General features: G+C 44.5%; 1 protein-coding gene across 4 annotated transcripts in view; it reads left to right on the top strand.

Annotated features, from left to right (window-relative positions):
- Window positions 1-16,326, top strand: part of LOC131685315 (homeobox protein 5) — an 86,230-nt gene that overhangs the window by 59,073 nt on the left and 10,831 nt on the right. For all 4 annotated transcript variants that reach the window (XM_058968958.1, XM_058968956.1, XM_058968955.1 and 1 more), the window contains 2 exons: window positions 81-3,273; window positions 3,336-4,124. In XM_058968958.1, the coding sequence (XP_058824941.1) occupies window positions 81-3,273; window positions 3,336-4,124 (3,982 nt within the window). The remainder of the gene's footprint in view (window positions 1-80; window positions 3,274-3,335; window positions 4,125-16,326) is intronic.

Here is a 16,326-nt window from a genome sequence, read left to right as displayed (position 1 = left end):
ACGTTTCTAAAATTCGTCTGATTCCAAATAGATTCCTGATGATACCCTGTTCAATCAATATCTAATCCCGCTATCCTTAGAAATATCTGGACGAAAATGGGAACTCGGTGCAACAGTTTGGGGGATCCGGTTCCTCCTCGACTGGTGGCGGTGGTGGAAGTGGTGTTTGTAGTAGCGGCAGTGGGGCGATTGGTACCACTAGCTCCACTCTGGGTGGGTCTGGTGGCGGCAGCGGAGGAACGGGCAAGAAAAGCCGCAAACAGCCTAAGTCGGATCGGAACACGGTTCTGGTGATACCGGAGAATATCGAGGGCTACCGAGGCAAAGATACAGACATCGAGTCGCTGGTTTGCTACATCGAGAATAAAAATAAACAGAAAGAAGGAAAGGGTGGAGGTGCATCCGGCGGAGGGGGTGGCAGTGGAGCAAACCCTAAAAATGGAACGCTGCTTAAGGTGGGTGCTAGTAATAGTGGCGGTGGTAATGCCAACAGCGCTTGCAGTGTGGAGAATGGCGTTCCGGAAGAGAAAGTTCCGAAGAAAAAGAGCGATAAAAAGAAAGAGAAAGCAAAAATAAAGAAGAGCAATTCCCTGGAAGAGCTGAGCAGCTGTAGCAGAAAGAAGCAACAGGCCGAAGAAGAAGAGAATACTCAGCAGCAAAATCACACGGTAGAACAGCAAGCAGCTTCCAGGGTGGTGCAAGATGCCGATTCGGTTGTAACTTTGCGAAACAATAAGGGTAGCAAAAAAGCTCAAAATAATAACGGCGGCACTGGAAGTGTGGTTTCTTCAAGTTCTTCGGCTTCGTCGACTACATCGTCACAATCTTCAAAGGAAACCCCGGCGAATAATAGCAAAAAGGGTGAGCAAAATTTGTGGGGAATGCAGGCGCTTAAGTTTTTAGAGAGTAGAAACAAACAGATATCCTATGTTAGTGCGAGTGAGAAATCGGAAGAGAAACCACCACCCAAGAAAGAAAGTAAAAAAGAAGCCAAAGATAGTGCGGAAGTGGCACTCCCTACCTTTAATCCCGGTAAAAAGCGTGATTCGTTACGTATGTCGGTAGAGTCTCTGTCGGCAGTTAGTGCAAGCGGAGGAACAGAAACAGCCGAGTTTCATGTAGTGACCAAAAAGAAAAAGATGAAGAAAAAGTCACAAAGTTTGTTTACCGAAGAAACGACCACAGCATCTGTCGGCACAAACATAACGAACAGACGGAATCTGACAGCTAGTCAAAGCTACAGCATGGGAGGTTCCAACAACAGCCGAAACACGAATATGACAGGGCGGTATCAGGCCAGTCATAACTTTACCAACGATCGCGATGTTTACATGAACTCGCTGGCCAATGACGTGTCGCGAAGAAAATCAACCTCGTCGATGCCACCATCCGAAAAGTCCGACTCCAGTGATGCTGACTCGGTACAGTCGCTTCCGATCGAACCATCGCGGAAGCAGCAACAGCAAAGCGGTCAATCTAACCGCAATCAATCCGGAGCGGGCGTTCCGCAGTCTTACGCCGATATTGCCCGGATTCCAAATGCTGACAAAATGAACAACAATCTGCTCGGAAGCAGCACAAGCAATAGCACGTCTCCGTTGGATAGTTCCAGCGTTGATAAGTGGCCACCGGTGCAGGCCACCAGTGAAGACCTAGCTCAAGCACTTAAATCATCTTCTGCTTTCCCTGAACTAGTCTCCGAATCATCGCTGCCACAATCACAGCATCCACAGCAGCAGCAATATCAACAGCATCAGTATGTGAATAGTAGTGTTAATAGCGTTAGTAGTAACAATCTAGGTAACAGTAATAAAGCGACTTACTCGCAGAGTCTCCTGATAGCAGCGACCACCAAAGCGGAGGAGGAGGAGTTTGTCAAGCACAGAACGGTCCTGGCTGCGTCTGCAGCAACAGCACCAGCAACCGTGGTCTGTGCAAAACTAGTTAGCAATGTAAATAGTGATCCGATGGTCAACAACAGCAGTAGTATCAATAGCAACTGCAATATCAGCAGCAGTAGTAGTAGTAGCAGCAGTAGTAACAGTAGCAACAGCAGTTCGAAGTTGGCGTTGCACAAATCGAAAAGTGTCGATAATACTGACATCTATTACTCTAATGAACACTATCCGGCACTAGAAAAGACTGTCAAACCGGCAAAGATAACTCCCATGTTTACTTCCAGTAACAATAGCAGTGCCGTCAGTCTGCAAGAACCGAAACCATTTGTCATTGGAAAAACAAGCCCAGCGAACACCGTGACTGGTCAGCCCCCGAATTCGACCTTAAATCCTGTGTCGACACCCACAGTGATTCCTATTTCCTACAACAGCGCAAACAATAACGCTCTGCCCGGTGCCAAAAAATCGAAGAAAAAGGAATCATCAAACATGATTACTAGTGTGTCTTCTTCCGTTACTCCCAGCGAAGTGGAATCGATAAACAACGCCCGGAATGTTGCCCCATACCAGACAACATTGGACTTAGTGAACAATAATCAGGTACTGATCGAAAACATCGACATTGACTACAGTCAAAACAATGGATTGGTCGACCGAAGTCCGAACGGAGCGTTGAATCTGCAGCAGCACCCGCAGAGCACTCCAAAGAATCACAATAGTAGCAACACTAGCGCCAGCTCTGTTTCCTCCTCGAATGCAGTAGCCTCCTCGAAGCGAAGCAAGAAGGAGAAATCTACCTCCCAGCAAACAACCGCCACCTTGCAGCAGTCACAATATCCGACGCTAAATTTAAACTCTACCAATGCAGCTGCCAATGCTAATGCGACTGCCAACTCGACGAACCATCGTCCAGCTGTGATTATCATGAACGACAACAACGAAGCGACTGGACCGAAACACGAATTCACTTTCGGTTTTGATATTGACCAAGAGCTGCTCTTTGGCGACTTCCAGGAGGAGGAAATGAGCATGATGGACCAACCACATCTCCAGCAGCAGCACCAGTCGATGCAACAGTACCATCACTATCACCAGCAGAAGCCTTCTTCACATCAACAACAGATGCATCACAACAGCAGCGGCAGCACCGAAAATGTTCCTTCCCCGGCGAGCAACACATCTATCCAGTCAACCGATCTCGGCTACAGTTCGATGCAGCAATCATCTCTTTCGATTTCGTCGCCTTCTTCTAGTTCGTCGCATCATAGCCAACAACAGCAACAGCAGCAGCAGCAACATCATTATCACAATCAGTCACAGCATCAACAATCACAACCAGACACGTACGAAGCGTTGAACAACTCGACTGACCCTGGTAAGTTCGATTAATCATAGCTAAAGTGATCAATTTTAAACCTTTTTCCTTTTCATTTGTAGACACCTACCGGGACAGCATCGAGCACAGATTCCACCAACCACCGCCATCGATGGTGCTTCCTCCGGCACCTCTTTACTCACAACCGCCGCCGCAGCTTCCTCCACCACATGTGCTAGCCGCTCAACAACAGCAGCAGCAGCAACAGCAACACCAATCACGACAACCTCACTCCAGCAGCAACAACAATCACTATAACCTCCCGCCACCGTCAGTCATTCCGGGCCACCACAATCTACAGCAGCAGCCTCCGCCAACACTGCCCGCTAAGCAGGACAGCGCAACCAACACACCACCAGCAATGGTAGTGTCGGCCACTTCACCACCGGCAATCATAACTGTTCCACCACCTCCGCTGCCACCGGCTGCTATCGTCACGACAGCACCCATTCCGACGGTGGTAGCTCAACAGCCGGTTCCGGTTGTAATCCTTCCGGCTGGACCTCCACCACCATCGGTGAACATTTCAGTCAACACCAACACGACCGGTTCGACCGGCAGCAATAGCCCTGCCGCTGTCAGCAGCAATACTAGTCTCATCAATCAGTCGACAGCGAGCAGTGGTAGCAACAGTAGCATCAGCTCGATAGCCTCTCAACAGGAACCGAAACAGCAGCGGGAGTTGCAAAGTGTGATGCAGGCGGTGGCAACGCCGAACGCGCCTGTTCAGCAGCAACCCGTCCCAGTGCAGGTTTGGGAGAAGGTGAAAGAGATTAATCTGCGATTCATCGCGCCGGAGCAGCTGCAGACCAATCACAACCACGATAAGATTGTGAATTTCGTCGGAATGGGTAAGTTGAGATATTGTGATTTGCTTCTGAACGATCTCTTGAAATTTGTATTACTTGTATTTAAAAAATTGTGTCCCTCTGACAATAAGTCTTAATGAACTAAACTAAAGATAGTTATCCCAATGTAACCACAAACGTTGACGAAATTGTGATGAATTTGACGAAGTCGAAGTACTCGGTAAAATCGTTGAAGCGACGAAAAATCGCTAAAATCTGACTATTGGCAGCGTAGTTAGTGTTACGCATTTCGATGTCTAGCAATGTTCAAGGGCGAAGAACTCGAGTTGTGTCGTACAGGTTTATTTGTCAAAGGAGAGTAGGTATATCGTACGCAGTCAACAAAAGCTTAGATATGAAAATGGTTTGCAGTGTCTACGTTCTTGCAGCATATGAAGACCTAATAACCTGCAACAACCACTATATGGTGGAAGGTTCAACGGATCATTCCAAGGCAATTGACGTAAAGCATATCGTATGAATTTGCGCTGGACAACTTCAATCCTTTCACTCCACGTTGCATGAAAAGGGCATCAGACGAGGTTCACAAAACGCCAACTGCAAACATAAAGGATCCCGTAAATAGTTGTAAATTGCGAACATAAAATCCAGCAATCGATTTGCTTTGTCAATAGTCGCTGATAAGTGCTTGATATCCGTCATAACGCCTCTACATGGTCATTGCGTTGTACCTGAGCTCCAACAATGTTGCGGTTGAAATGAAACAAGTCCCTTGTACGATGAAAATTGATGACAAAACATTTCGCAACACTAACGATCAACATGTTTCTTTGACACCAGTTGTAAAATCTATCAATTAGATACTGTAGCTCACGGCAATCGGCTTCATTCCTTATATTTAAAATTCCTTATTATACATCATATTAACATGATTTAATCTGTTCCACAATATTCCGCCACGTCACTCGGTCAGTTGCTGCTTGTCTCCAACCTCTCAGGTTCCCGATACTCGCCAGGTTCTGCTCCACTTAGTCCAGCCACCAGGAACGCTGCGCTCCTCTCCGTTTTGTACCTGCCGGGTTGGAGGTGAAAACCAACTTGGTGGGGTTGTTGTCCGGCATCCTCACAACATGCCCCGCCCACCGTATTCTTCCAGCTTGAGCTACTTTCCGGATACTTCCGGATAGAGTCGCGCAAGTTCGTGGTTCATCCTTCTCCTCCACACGCCATCCTCCTGCATACCACCGAAGATCGTTCTCAGCACCTTTCTTTCGAAGACTTCGAGTGCTTGCTGATCCTCCTCGAGCATTGTCCACGTTTCGTGCCCGTAGAGAACCACCGGTCTAATCAGTGTGTTGTACATGGCGCATTTCGTGCGGTGGTGAAGCTTCATGGATCTCAAAGTTTTATGGAGCCCATAGTAAGCACGACTTCCAGATATAATACGCCTTCTGATCTCACGGCTGGTGTTATTGTCCGCAGTCACCAATGAGCCTAGATAGATGACCTCGTCAACCACCTCGAACTCGTCGCCGTCGATCGTAATACTACTGCCCAAGCGTTCCCTATCGCGATCGGTTCCACCAGCCAGCATGTACATCGCCTTAGACACATTTATCTTCAGTCCTACTCGTTCTGCTTCGCGTTTCAGTCGGGTAAACAGCTCTGCTACCGTCTCCTTGTTTCTACTGATTATGTCCACGTCGTCAGCGAAGCACACGAACTGTCCGGACCTCGTGAAAATCGTGCCTTGCCTGTTGAACCACGCTCTTCGCATTTCACCTTCCAGCGCTATATTGAACAGCAGGCAGGACAACCCATCGCCTTGTCTTAGTCCCCTGAGTGTTTCAAACGGATCCGAGAGGCCGCCCGAAATTTTGACACAACACCTTACACCATCCATCGTAGCCTTAATCAGTCTTGTCAGCTTCCCAGGGAAGCCGTTCTCAAGACATGACAAGGAATATTTTAGGGTCATCGGAGAAAAACAGATTTCTTCCAACACATTAGAACAAAGACTGCATCATTCACGAATAATAAAAATACTAGCGAACCTAGTGTACTACCTTGAGGAATTTGAGTTATTGGACAAGGATTCAGATACGTTGTCATTTGAACAACGTGCTCGCGGTGTACAAGGTAGGATCGAAGCCAGTGGCATAATCTCCCGGTGCATCCTAGCTTATCAAGTTATGTTAGCAGTATCTCGTGGTTAACTGTGTCGAAAGCGGCCTTAAGATCAGTGTAGACCGTATCCACCTGGAGTTAACTGGGCTAACTAGATTCGTCTCAATCGATCGACAGATAGACTGAAGGTTACTGGGCCTTGGAACAGTAACCATGTTGATCTTGCTACCAGACATACACGATTTTGGTCACAAATGGTTACATGGGGTGAAGATATTCTTGCTCCCACACTCACTTGTAGTTTTCCTTACAGGACATTCCATGTGAAGAGTCCCTCTCGAGAGGAGTGGTTGTCTGGCTATATGGAAAGACAACAACAAACGCAAGTGGTCTGTTACACTGACGGTTCTCTGATGGAGGGACGTGCTGGTGCTGGTGTCTACTGTCGTGAAATGAGATTGGAACAAGCTCACTCACTAGGTAGATACTGTACTGTATTCCAAGCAGAAATCTTTGCGATTATGTGCGGGTACAATAGGCCCTTCTACTGAGTTTGTCCGGCAGAGTTATAAACTTCTGCTCCGATAGTCAGACTGTAATCAAGGCCCTTAGATCAGACAAATCCCGGTCCAAGCTAGTGATCGCGTGCTGAACCCAAATCGAAGAACTAAGCATTGCGGTACAGGTCGGACTCGATTATCCGGGGATTTGAAAAAAATCTCACCCCGGATAATCGAATCACCCGGATAATCGAATCAATTTTTTTTTTGCGTTTTTTCATGAATTTAAGCTTCATTCGTGGAGAAATTGGAAATAAAATGACCAGGACAAATTTTCCTATTATGGTAAATATAAATGTACCTATTTTGGCCCTAGTCGATTTTTCAGACTTTCAGGGTGTGATTTGTATTTTCAGTTGGTTTTCATTTATTATTCATATTGGTAACGAGTTAGCGATATGTATCAGTTGCTTATAGCTATTTGTACAAGAATTCGAAGATAAACTTTTTAATAAGGTATGTCTTTTGCAATACAAGTCAAACTCGATTACCCAGGGCTTAGATTTTCCGAGGTAACTGATTCGATTACTCGAATACCAGAAAAAAAAATTTAATAAGTAAACTGGGGGTCGTCTGTTTCTTGGCTCCAGTTTAATTTACTTGGAGTGTCACATATCACAGCTAACATGTCTAGTCATTCTAATTAGAAGAGTGCGTGTTGCGCACCCACAAAGAGATCCTTGTCCTTGTAGCATCATTTAGTTGACATATGCTGGATTGTCAGGTAATAACTACGCGTGTAGTCTTCGCAAACTGTACCACTCATACTTGTCACTAGCGAAGGACTACCAGGTTCCCGGGCGCCTCAGCGAGAAGTACTGCCGGCGCCCTCTTTACATAGCCTATCATTCATCTTTGCTTGAGCTACCCAAGAATTGAAATCACCTCCAGTGACGGCCGGGTCTCTTTTCAGAATCTCGTTAACCATTTCTTGACCAACTTTTTTCTACCACGTATAGGGTCCCAAAACTATTTTTCCTTAAAACTGTTGGCGTCAAGAAACACGAAAAACCTGGTTTAAGAAAGATAGGTGCTTCTTTTGCTACTGCTCAATATTTACCTTCCGATCTAGTCCAATTGCATGAAAAAGGTAATTGAGGGCAATCTAAATTAGAAAGTTTTAGCAGTTTTCAATAATATTCCCAGGCCAAGAAAATATTCCAAAATTTCATTTTCGCCGTTAACAAAAACTATCCCTGGCAGCACTGCTTCAGCGGAACCCAACCAGATTAATTGTAATAACTTCTGTTCTAATGCTAATATTTATAACTTTTAGTGCTCAAATGAAAGATCTTAGTCGCAGTTATTAGCCTTACTTGACGTTGTGTAAACCAAACGTTATAGTCATATAGAAACATGGTTGTTCATCAACCAGAAGGGCACGAACGGGTTAAAGATGCTATTGGAATTCTGAGCAGGAATCACTTATTGAAGGGGATAATGGGAGAAGAGCAATATTGTTTGTGTCAAAGTCCACTGGAACTCAAAGCAGGATATTCATCAGAATATTACACCGGATTCCAATGATAATAGGACCGTGATTCTGTCAGTATCTGAAATAAAGCATAATCTTCAGCAGAATTTTATCTTGAGAAATATTCCACTAGACATTTAAGAAGCTTTTCTCTAGAATCCTACATCAAAATTCAGAGAAAAAGCCGTAGAAACACGGATAAATATTGAATCGAAGTTCTGAAATAGATTCCATTGGGATGCTAAGACAACTTCGATCAGAATCTTGAAAAGTATCCAAACAGAATCCTGAGAAGCATGTCATCATTATCCCAAGAGATAGCCAGAAACCGACCGAGCAATGTAGGTATAATGACGTTTTATGTGGCCTACAGTAACCGATGTATTACGAGGAAAATGTACTTTTAGTGTAAAATTAAAAAGTTGCATATTTGGCAATATTGGCATTAAAAACTTTTCATTTTTTTGGAATCCCTACACAAATCTTTAAAAAAAATATCTCGCTGATTGATTCTAGTGCAAACAGTACCAGAGATATAATCCGAAGAAAAACATTTTTTTAAACAATTTGTTAAAATAACCGTTATGTGTCCAACAAAAAACACCTATAACAGGCCAACGAGGGTACCCGGGTACCCACAAATTAAAATGCTCATAACTATGGCTTCCTTTAACCGATTTTGACACTTTTAGATGTTATAGATTCAGGAACTCGTCCACTTTTGGATTCTGCAACATTGAACCGGATGAATGGATCTGGTTCTTGGTGATCCGGATTTTCCTGAGTAATGTTCCAGTACTAGGGTATGATTTGTAAATTTAAATAATGCCCTAGCAAAATGAGTATCAAAACACTTCAAATTGTCTCGGAAGTCTATTATTTATTGTTACGGGACCCTATGGTAGTTTGAAAAATGGAATTGGAATGGAATGGCCATTCACGGCCCTACGGGAACCTGCTCCGGAATGTCCGTTCCGTGGTGAAATCACCAAATGGTTCCAATACCATGAGATACAGTCTATTGATGCTATGCCAAGGATTTTGATACCCATATTGCTAGTATTCCATTGATATTCACAAATAGTATCCAAGCACTGGAACATGCTTCCGGAAATCCGGATTCCCGAGAACCGGTTGAAATAACCCGATTCATTTTTACCAAGTCTAAAAGTGGATGAGTTTTTGAATCCAAAACACCCAAAAGCATCAAAATCGGTTGGAAATTACCTTAGCTATTGGCATTTCAGTTTTGGGGGTACCCGGGTATCCACGTCGGCCTGTGACGTAGTAAAAAATTCAGGAGCCCCTCCTCACTGCCTTCTTACTACATCAAAAACATTATTACCCCAAAAACTTGACTTAGTGAAGTTCCAAGATGTCACAAAATTTCAATTTCCAGCTACGGATAAAACATCGGAATTTCATTATTTTTCAACCTAGAAAGGTATCCGGGTACCGCGTCGGACACATAACGGTTAAGAGTGTTCCCATGGACTGAGGGGCTGTTTAAACGACACAACAATTTAGGTTATTATATATTGGCTCTAAATGAACAATTTCTTCAAAACTGGTTCCAATCCATGAAGGTCGGTTCCAAGTTTTGTTTTTTAGGTCACTTTGCGCGGAATAACCCATATATAAGCTATTTTTGAGGTAGGTTAAAATTTGAGAGGAGGTTAACCCTAGACCTCCAAATTGCCCGAAAAAATGTTCTATTGACTGCAATGATCGAATTAGCACTATAATAAGACATTATAGTTGAAATTTGATTTTTTTCAAAACACCCGGATAATCGAATCATTTTCCCCGGATAATCGAATCACGGATAATCGAATCCCCGGATAATCGAATCCCCGGATAATCGAGTCCGACCTGTATTACTGGAAATGAATGGGCTGACGAATTGCCGGGCAGGTTCAGCGATTGACTTCGTTGGTCCTGAGCCCGCACTGCCAATTTCGACAAGTTGGATAAGGGAAAAAATACGGTCCTGGGCTTCGTCCGAGCACCGCAATTATTGGAGAATTCTACAAACGTGTCGCCAAACAAAGGCGTTTCTAGAACAACCGTGTCCAGTGATTTCGAAAAATTTCCTACATTTTTCGAAGCTACACTGCGGCATGCTGACTAGGGCTTTAACCGGCCACTGCCAACTCAATTATCACATGGCAACTATTCAGCGCGCGTAGTCTTTTTCATGTGATCTTTGTGAATTCGACTACAGAACCTCATATCATCTGATATGCAACTGTCCAGCGGTAGCGTAATTTCGATTTCGTGTTTTCGATCGTCCTTATATAGACGAAACCATGTTTGGACGACTGAAACTCAGAGACATACTAAAGTTTCTTATCCAATGTGGTAAAGAGCTTTAGGCAATTCTACTTCCCCACACCTCCGTGTCCTTTCCTTCCGCTCAGGAAATGATGAAAACACACGACAAGGCACAAATCCCCGACTACATACGGGGAACGTGCCATCTAAGCCAATATATTCTGATTCCTGATTCCTGATAAGCGATTAGAAAATTTTTACTAGACTCAGTAAAGTGATTCCCCGGTAGTTCTCAATTTTTCCTTTGGTTACGTGTCTTGTATACCGGAAACATGACTGAACATTTTCAATCATCAGGACATTTTTGTTGCTAAAGTGACACATTGCAAAGGTCACTAAAATATCGGAACACTGGGATCGCTAAAATATCGGAACACTTTCAGAGCAGCTGAAGGCATACCACCTAGCATAAGACGATTCAATTAATCCTGTTAAGACAGATGACTTCCGTTTAATTCTTCTATAGTGGAATTCAATTCCAGCCGTGCTCGTTGAGATTTTTCTGAGATGAAAAAATCTGTGGTCACGTCTTCCTTCGGAAGGGAAGTAAAGTCGTTGGTCCCCGGTCTATGAGTTGGGTGGACCAGAGTCCAGATAGTGAAATCACTTCTCTGGTGTCGGTAAAGAAGAAGTGATCTAACTTCTATACTCTTACGAATAAAAATATCCTCCTCCTGTGTTTCTTGTGGAGTGCGCAGTAGTATATACGGCCTCTAGCAAAAGCAAGTATCGGACTAACAATTCCTTCCCTTGGCTTCCGCGATCTACGTTCTGGCCTGGCCGGTATTGATCAATGAATACTTTTAAGCGTACCCTACACGGGACAAGAATATTGTCAATAAAAATATTGTCAAGACTGCTTCAATACATCAATCCCATTTGATTTCTACATGATCAATATTTCCAAGATACCCTTACACGATCAATATATTGATCAATAATCGATTTATTGACAATATTTCTACACGTGTATGGTCTGCTTTAGGATGAGCAGGAGTTGCACATTGAAAGATGTTTCGTTACTCCCAAGCATAATTATCTTCTTATTCTCTGTGCAACTTCGGCTAGTCCAGATCGATAACAGAGTAGCAGCCCAGGGGTGGTCGCACAAGATCAAGAGATTTATTTTTCTGTATTGCAGATAGACTCGACTGTTCTGAAATGGTGCTCCGAATTTCAGTCTTGCAGGTTACTCGAGTAGAGGGTTTGCCTCGAAGTCAACGACCGCTTTTTCTGGTTCTCTGCTAAGCATTACTTTAGCCGCTCCTTCTTCCAACATTAGCGCTACATGCCCCACGGCAGTCCTCCGATGTCAGCATGTACAGTAGAGTAGAGTAGAGCTCGACATAGGGTAGACGAGCCTGTATTCATCTCATTAGTCATGATGCCACACTATTTCGTTGATAACTCGACTTAGGGTGACAGGATTGCGCTTAAATAGGTATAGCCCCGCCATTTTATTTGGCGACTATAACCAGTCGAACCTGCAATGGCGTTTTCCTGAGAGAGATTTACCGTTCATTGACCCACTGCTCTCTCATATGCCGGCCGGCAGCTGCGCTCTTATCGACGGGTTCAACCTACAAGCATTTACCCAGAATAACACCATATTGAATCGGAACGAACGCCTTTTGGATCTTGTTCTTGCAAATGATACTGCTTTACCAGTCACTACCGTGTCCTCGCCCATCGAACCTTTAATTGATCTCGATGCTGATCACCCTGCTCTTACTGTTACCTTTAGTATGCCCACTCAACTTGTTTATGAAGAGCCTACTGTTACGAATTCTTTGGACTTTCGCCGAGCCGATTACGCCACATTGAATGCTATGTTATCTATCATCAATTGGCACCTCATTGAATCGTCCACCTGCATTGATGAGGCAGTAAAGCATTTCAGCGCCATTGTGGAGAATGCTGTCTTAAGTGTTGTTCCAGCTAAACCACCCCCGCAAAAACCACCGTGGTCGAATCAACGATTACGTACGCTTAAGCGAGCACGATCGGCTGCCCTTCGGAAATATTGCAGTTCTCGTTTGCCCTATTTCAAACAACAGTTGAACATCACAAGCAACCGGTATCGTCACTACAACCATTACCTCTACAATCGACATGTGAAGCGCACACAAGACAACCTTCGTCGTAACCCCAAACTTTTTTGGACGTTCGTCAACTCAAAGCGAAAGGAAACTAGCCTGCCTCGGTCCATATTTTTGGAAAATGCAACTGCCTGCAACGAAAGCGAGAAGTGCAATTTGTTCGCAGAACATTTTAAACAGGTATTCCACGATAGTTCCGCCACTTCGATGCAGATAGAAGCAGCTATTCGTGAAATGCCACGTGACGTGTTCGACTACAGTATTCCGCATATAACTGAAAGCATGGTAGCGACTGCCATGCAAAAATTGAAGTTATCCTTTGCTGCCGGCCCTGATGGTATACCGTCATGCGTGCTGAAGCGATGTGCACTCACTCTCTGTAATCCGCTAGCTAGGCTGTTTAATCTCTCGGTTCAGCAATGTGAGTTCTCTGCACGCTGGAAAATTTCCCACTTATTTCCAGTTCTAAAAAAAGGTGACAAACGCAATGTCTCTAATTATCGTGGAATTACTTCTCTGTGTGCCTGCTCAAAGTTATTCGAAATAATCGTGAGCGACACTCTGTTCGCCAGCTGTAAGAGTTATATTGACAGTGAACAACATGGCTTTTACCCAAAGCGCTCCGTATCCACCAACCTTATGCAGTTTACCTCGAACTGTTTACGGAACATGGATGCTGGGTGGCAAATAGATACGGCGTATATGGATCTCAAAGCAGCATTCGATCGAGTGGATCATGGAATACTCCCAGGAAAATTGCAGCGACTCGGCGTCTCAGCGTTGGGTGTTGCTTGGTTCACATCATTTCTGACAAACCGTCCTGTACAGGTCCGAATCGGCTCGACAACTTCGGAATCGTTCACAAACCGGTCCGGAGTTACACAAGGCAGCAACCTCGGTCCGCTACTGTTTTCAATTTTTATAAACGATGTCGCATCGCTACTACCATCGTTTGTTTTTATGCAGACGATACGAAAATCTCTAAAATAATTAAATGCCTTCTCGACTGCCTGGAATTACAAAGAATGTTGCATCTGTTTGAGGAATGGTGCACAAAAAACTATGGGCTTAAGTATTGCAAAATGCAGCATGATTTCCTTCCATCGGAAAACTCAGCCCATTATTTATGATTACCAAATCTGTGGCTGCTCTCTTACAAGGACAGAATGCGTTAAGGATCTTGTCGTTTCTTTAGATCGTGAAATGACCTTTAGACTCCACTATGACGATATCCTGTCAAAAGCCAACCGACAATTGGGTTTCATCTTTAAAATTGCTAGGGAGTTTCGTGATCCGTTTTGCTTAAAATCTTTGTACTGCTCGCTTGGACGCTCATTGCTAGAATCCAATGCCGTGATATGGAGCCCTTACCATGCAAACTGGATTGCCAGGATTGAAGGCGTTCAATAAAAATTCGTAAAGTACGCTTTGCGGTTTCTGCCGTGGCGAGACCCAATTAACTTACCTCTATACGAGGAACGCTGTCGTCTGTTAGACATCGAGCCGCTGGAGGTACGAAGGATCACCTCACAGGGAATCGCTGCAAAGCTACTCACAGGCGATATTGACAGCTCTGCTCTGCTTACTCAGCTGAATTTGTACGCTTCTGAGAGACAACTTCGTCGTCGTAACTTCTTGCTCCTGGAGTCACGAAATACACAGTACGGACAGCACGATCCGCTTCGATTCGTTTGCTCGCGATTCAACGAACTTGCTGATTTCTTCGATTTTAATGTATCGACTAATGTGTTTCGTCAACGAGTACTTGATAATTTTCGTGTTGTTCGTAATGTTTAAATTTTTGATTAGTTTTAAGTTTTCATTGAGACAATTTATGTCATATGAAATTATACCAAACAAATAAACAAATAATCATCTTTGCTTCGTTCATAAGAAGCAGTACAGTTAAAATTTTGCCTGGAAAATGTAAAATGCTCGCGTTTGAGTGAAGCGAAAAGTCGAGTACAACGTACCCTTATTCATCCTATCATTTGAGCAAATGCGTTGAATAGAGACAGCAAATACTGCTCTAACTAATGTGTTCAAATAGGTAGGATGAATAGAGAAGCTAAGATGAATTAGGGAGCATTTTTAGCACAGCTCTTTTTGAATTCCTTTAGCGGTCCCAAAGGCATGTGTAAAATTTGAGAGCGGTCGGTTGCTTCTCGGGTTTGAGCATTGCGTTCAAAGTTTGTAGGGGATTTTATATGGGAAAAGCAATTATTTTGCATTTACGTTAATAAAGATCGCTATTTCACTCAATATGAAAAACCAGCTAACAAGTGTTCCAAGTGTCCATGGCTGTCTGTAGAAGGTGACATTCATCACCAGATGTTTTCTCTAAGAAGCCAACGACTCATTTCAGGACAGCTACCGCCAGTGCCCATCGACAGGGAAGTACGCCGGTCTCAACGCAGGCGGCTTTGGCGGGGGTGCTGGGCAGTAGATTCGAAGCCAGTCTGACTGCTCCGTGATACAACGATAACAAGATATCTACTAATCCCTCCCAATTGCGACTAGTTATCTCGAGGCCGTAGAACAAGTGACTATGGATGAGGGCCTGTCTGATATTGAGTGCGGTTCGCCTTTTGCACTTCGGGTTACGCGAGCTGATGCGAATGAGTCGTTTTTTACTTTCGCAGTCGGAAGTGCGGGAGAAAAGTCATCTTCCGGTCGATAGTCACACCAAGAATTTTAGGCTCCTTCCGAAAAGGGAATTACGGTTCCAGCAAGTTTGACTTGCCTGCCGGTGGCTACATGATGGGAATTGCAGCAGTGCGGAATAGCGCATTTTGGGGCTGAGATACTGAGTCAACGCACCGGCCGACAGCATTCACGGCTGCCTGTAGTTTCAGTCTTGTGCGACCAATTGTTTTTCCGTTAGCTATAAGTATTATATCGTCGGCGTAGACAAACACGTATATACCTTTCGGAAGCGTAGCAAAAAGCGAATTCATGCTGACCAAGAATAATGTGACTGCCAAGGCTGACCCTTGGAGGACCTCGTTAGCTTCCCGAAACAGGTTCGACCTCTAATGCCCACCCTGAAACTTTCGTCACTGAGGTGCTGCTTGAGGAAGCAGCCAAGGTTTCCGCTAACACCCCATTGGTGCAGCTGGCAAAGTACTCCTTCACGCCATACCGTGTTGTAGGTCTTGGCAAGATCTAGGATGGCGATGTCTGCAAGCAAGTCGTTGACTATGGCGTCACTTACTATTTCATCAAGTCCCTTACGGAATGCGAACTTTCGATGGTCGAGAAGCTTCTGTTCCTCGAGGAAGGTTATCATGCGTCTGTTTACCATTCTTTCCATCGTCTTTCCAATACCGGGGGGATGGCTAATGGGTCAGAAGTCATTCGGGCTCCTGACTCCCTCGCATTTCTTCGGAATAGGAATCGTGAGAGCGGCTCCTCCAGCTGTCTGGGAAGGACCCGCCTTCCCATATCTTGTGGAATCCGTTTAGGAGTGCTCGCTTGCCAATCGGGGGTAAATGCCTTATCAGGGGATAACCAACGTTTTCGAGTCCCGCTGAGTTGCCCTTTGCAGTACTCAGTGTGGTGGACAGTTGTATCCCTGAGAAAGGTTTGTTGTAATCCTGGCTAGCGTGCGGACTGAATGTTGTAGGATTGGCTTCTATTTTCCTCTTTGT

This window comes from Topomyia yanbarensis, chromosome 2 (assembly GCF_030247195.1).
Source record: "Topomyia yanbarensis strain Yona2022 chromosome 2, ASM3024719v1, whole genome shotgun sequence".
In the NCBI taxonomy this organism is placed as follows: Eukaryota; Metazoa; Arthropoda; class Insecta; order Diptera; family Culicidae; genus Topomyia; species Topomyia yanbarensis.
The sequence above is the reverse complement of the archived record's forward strand: the minus strand, read 5'-3'. Positions and strand labels throughout refer to the sequence as shown.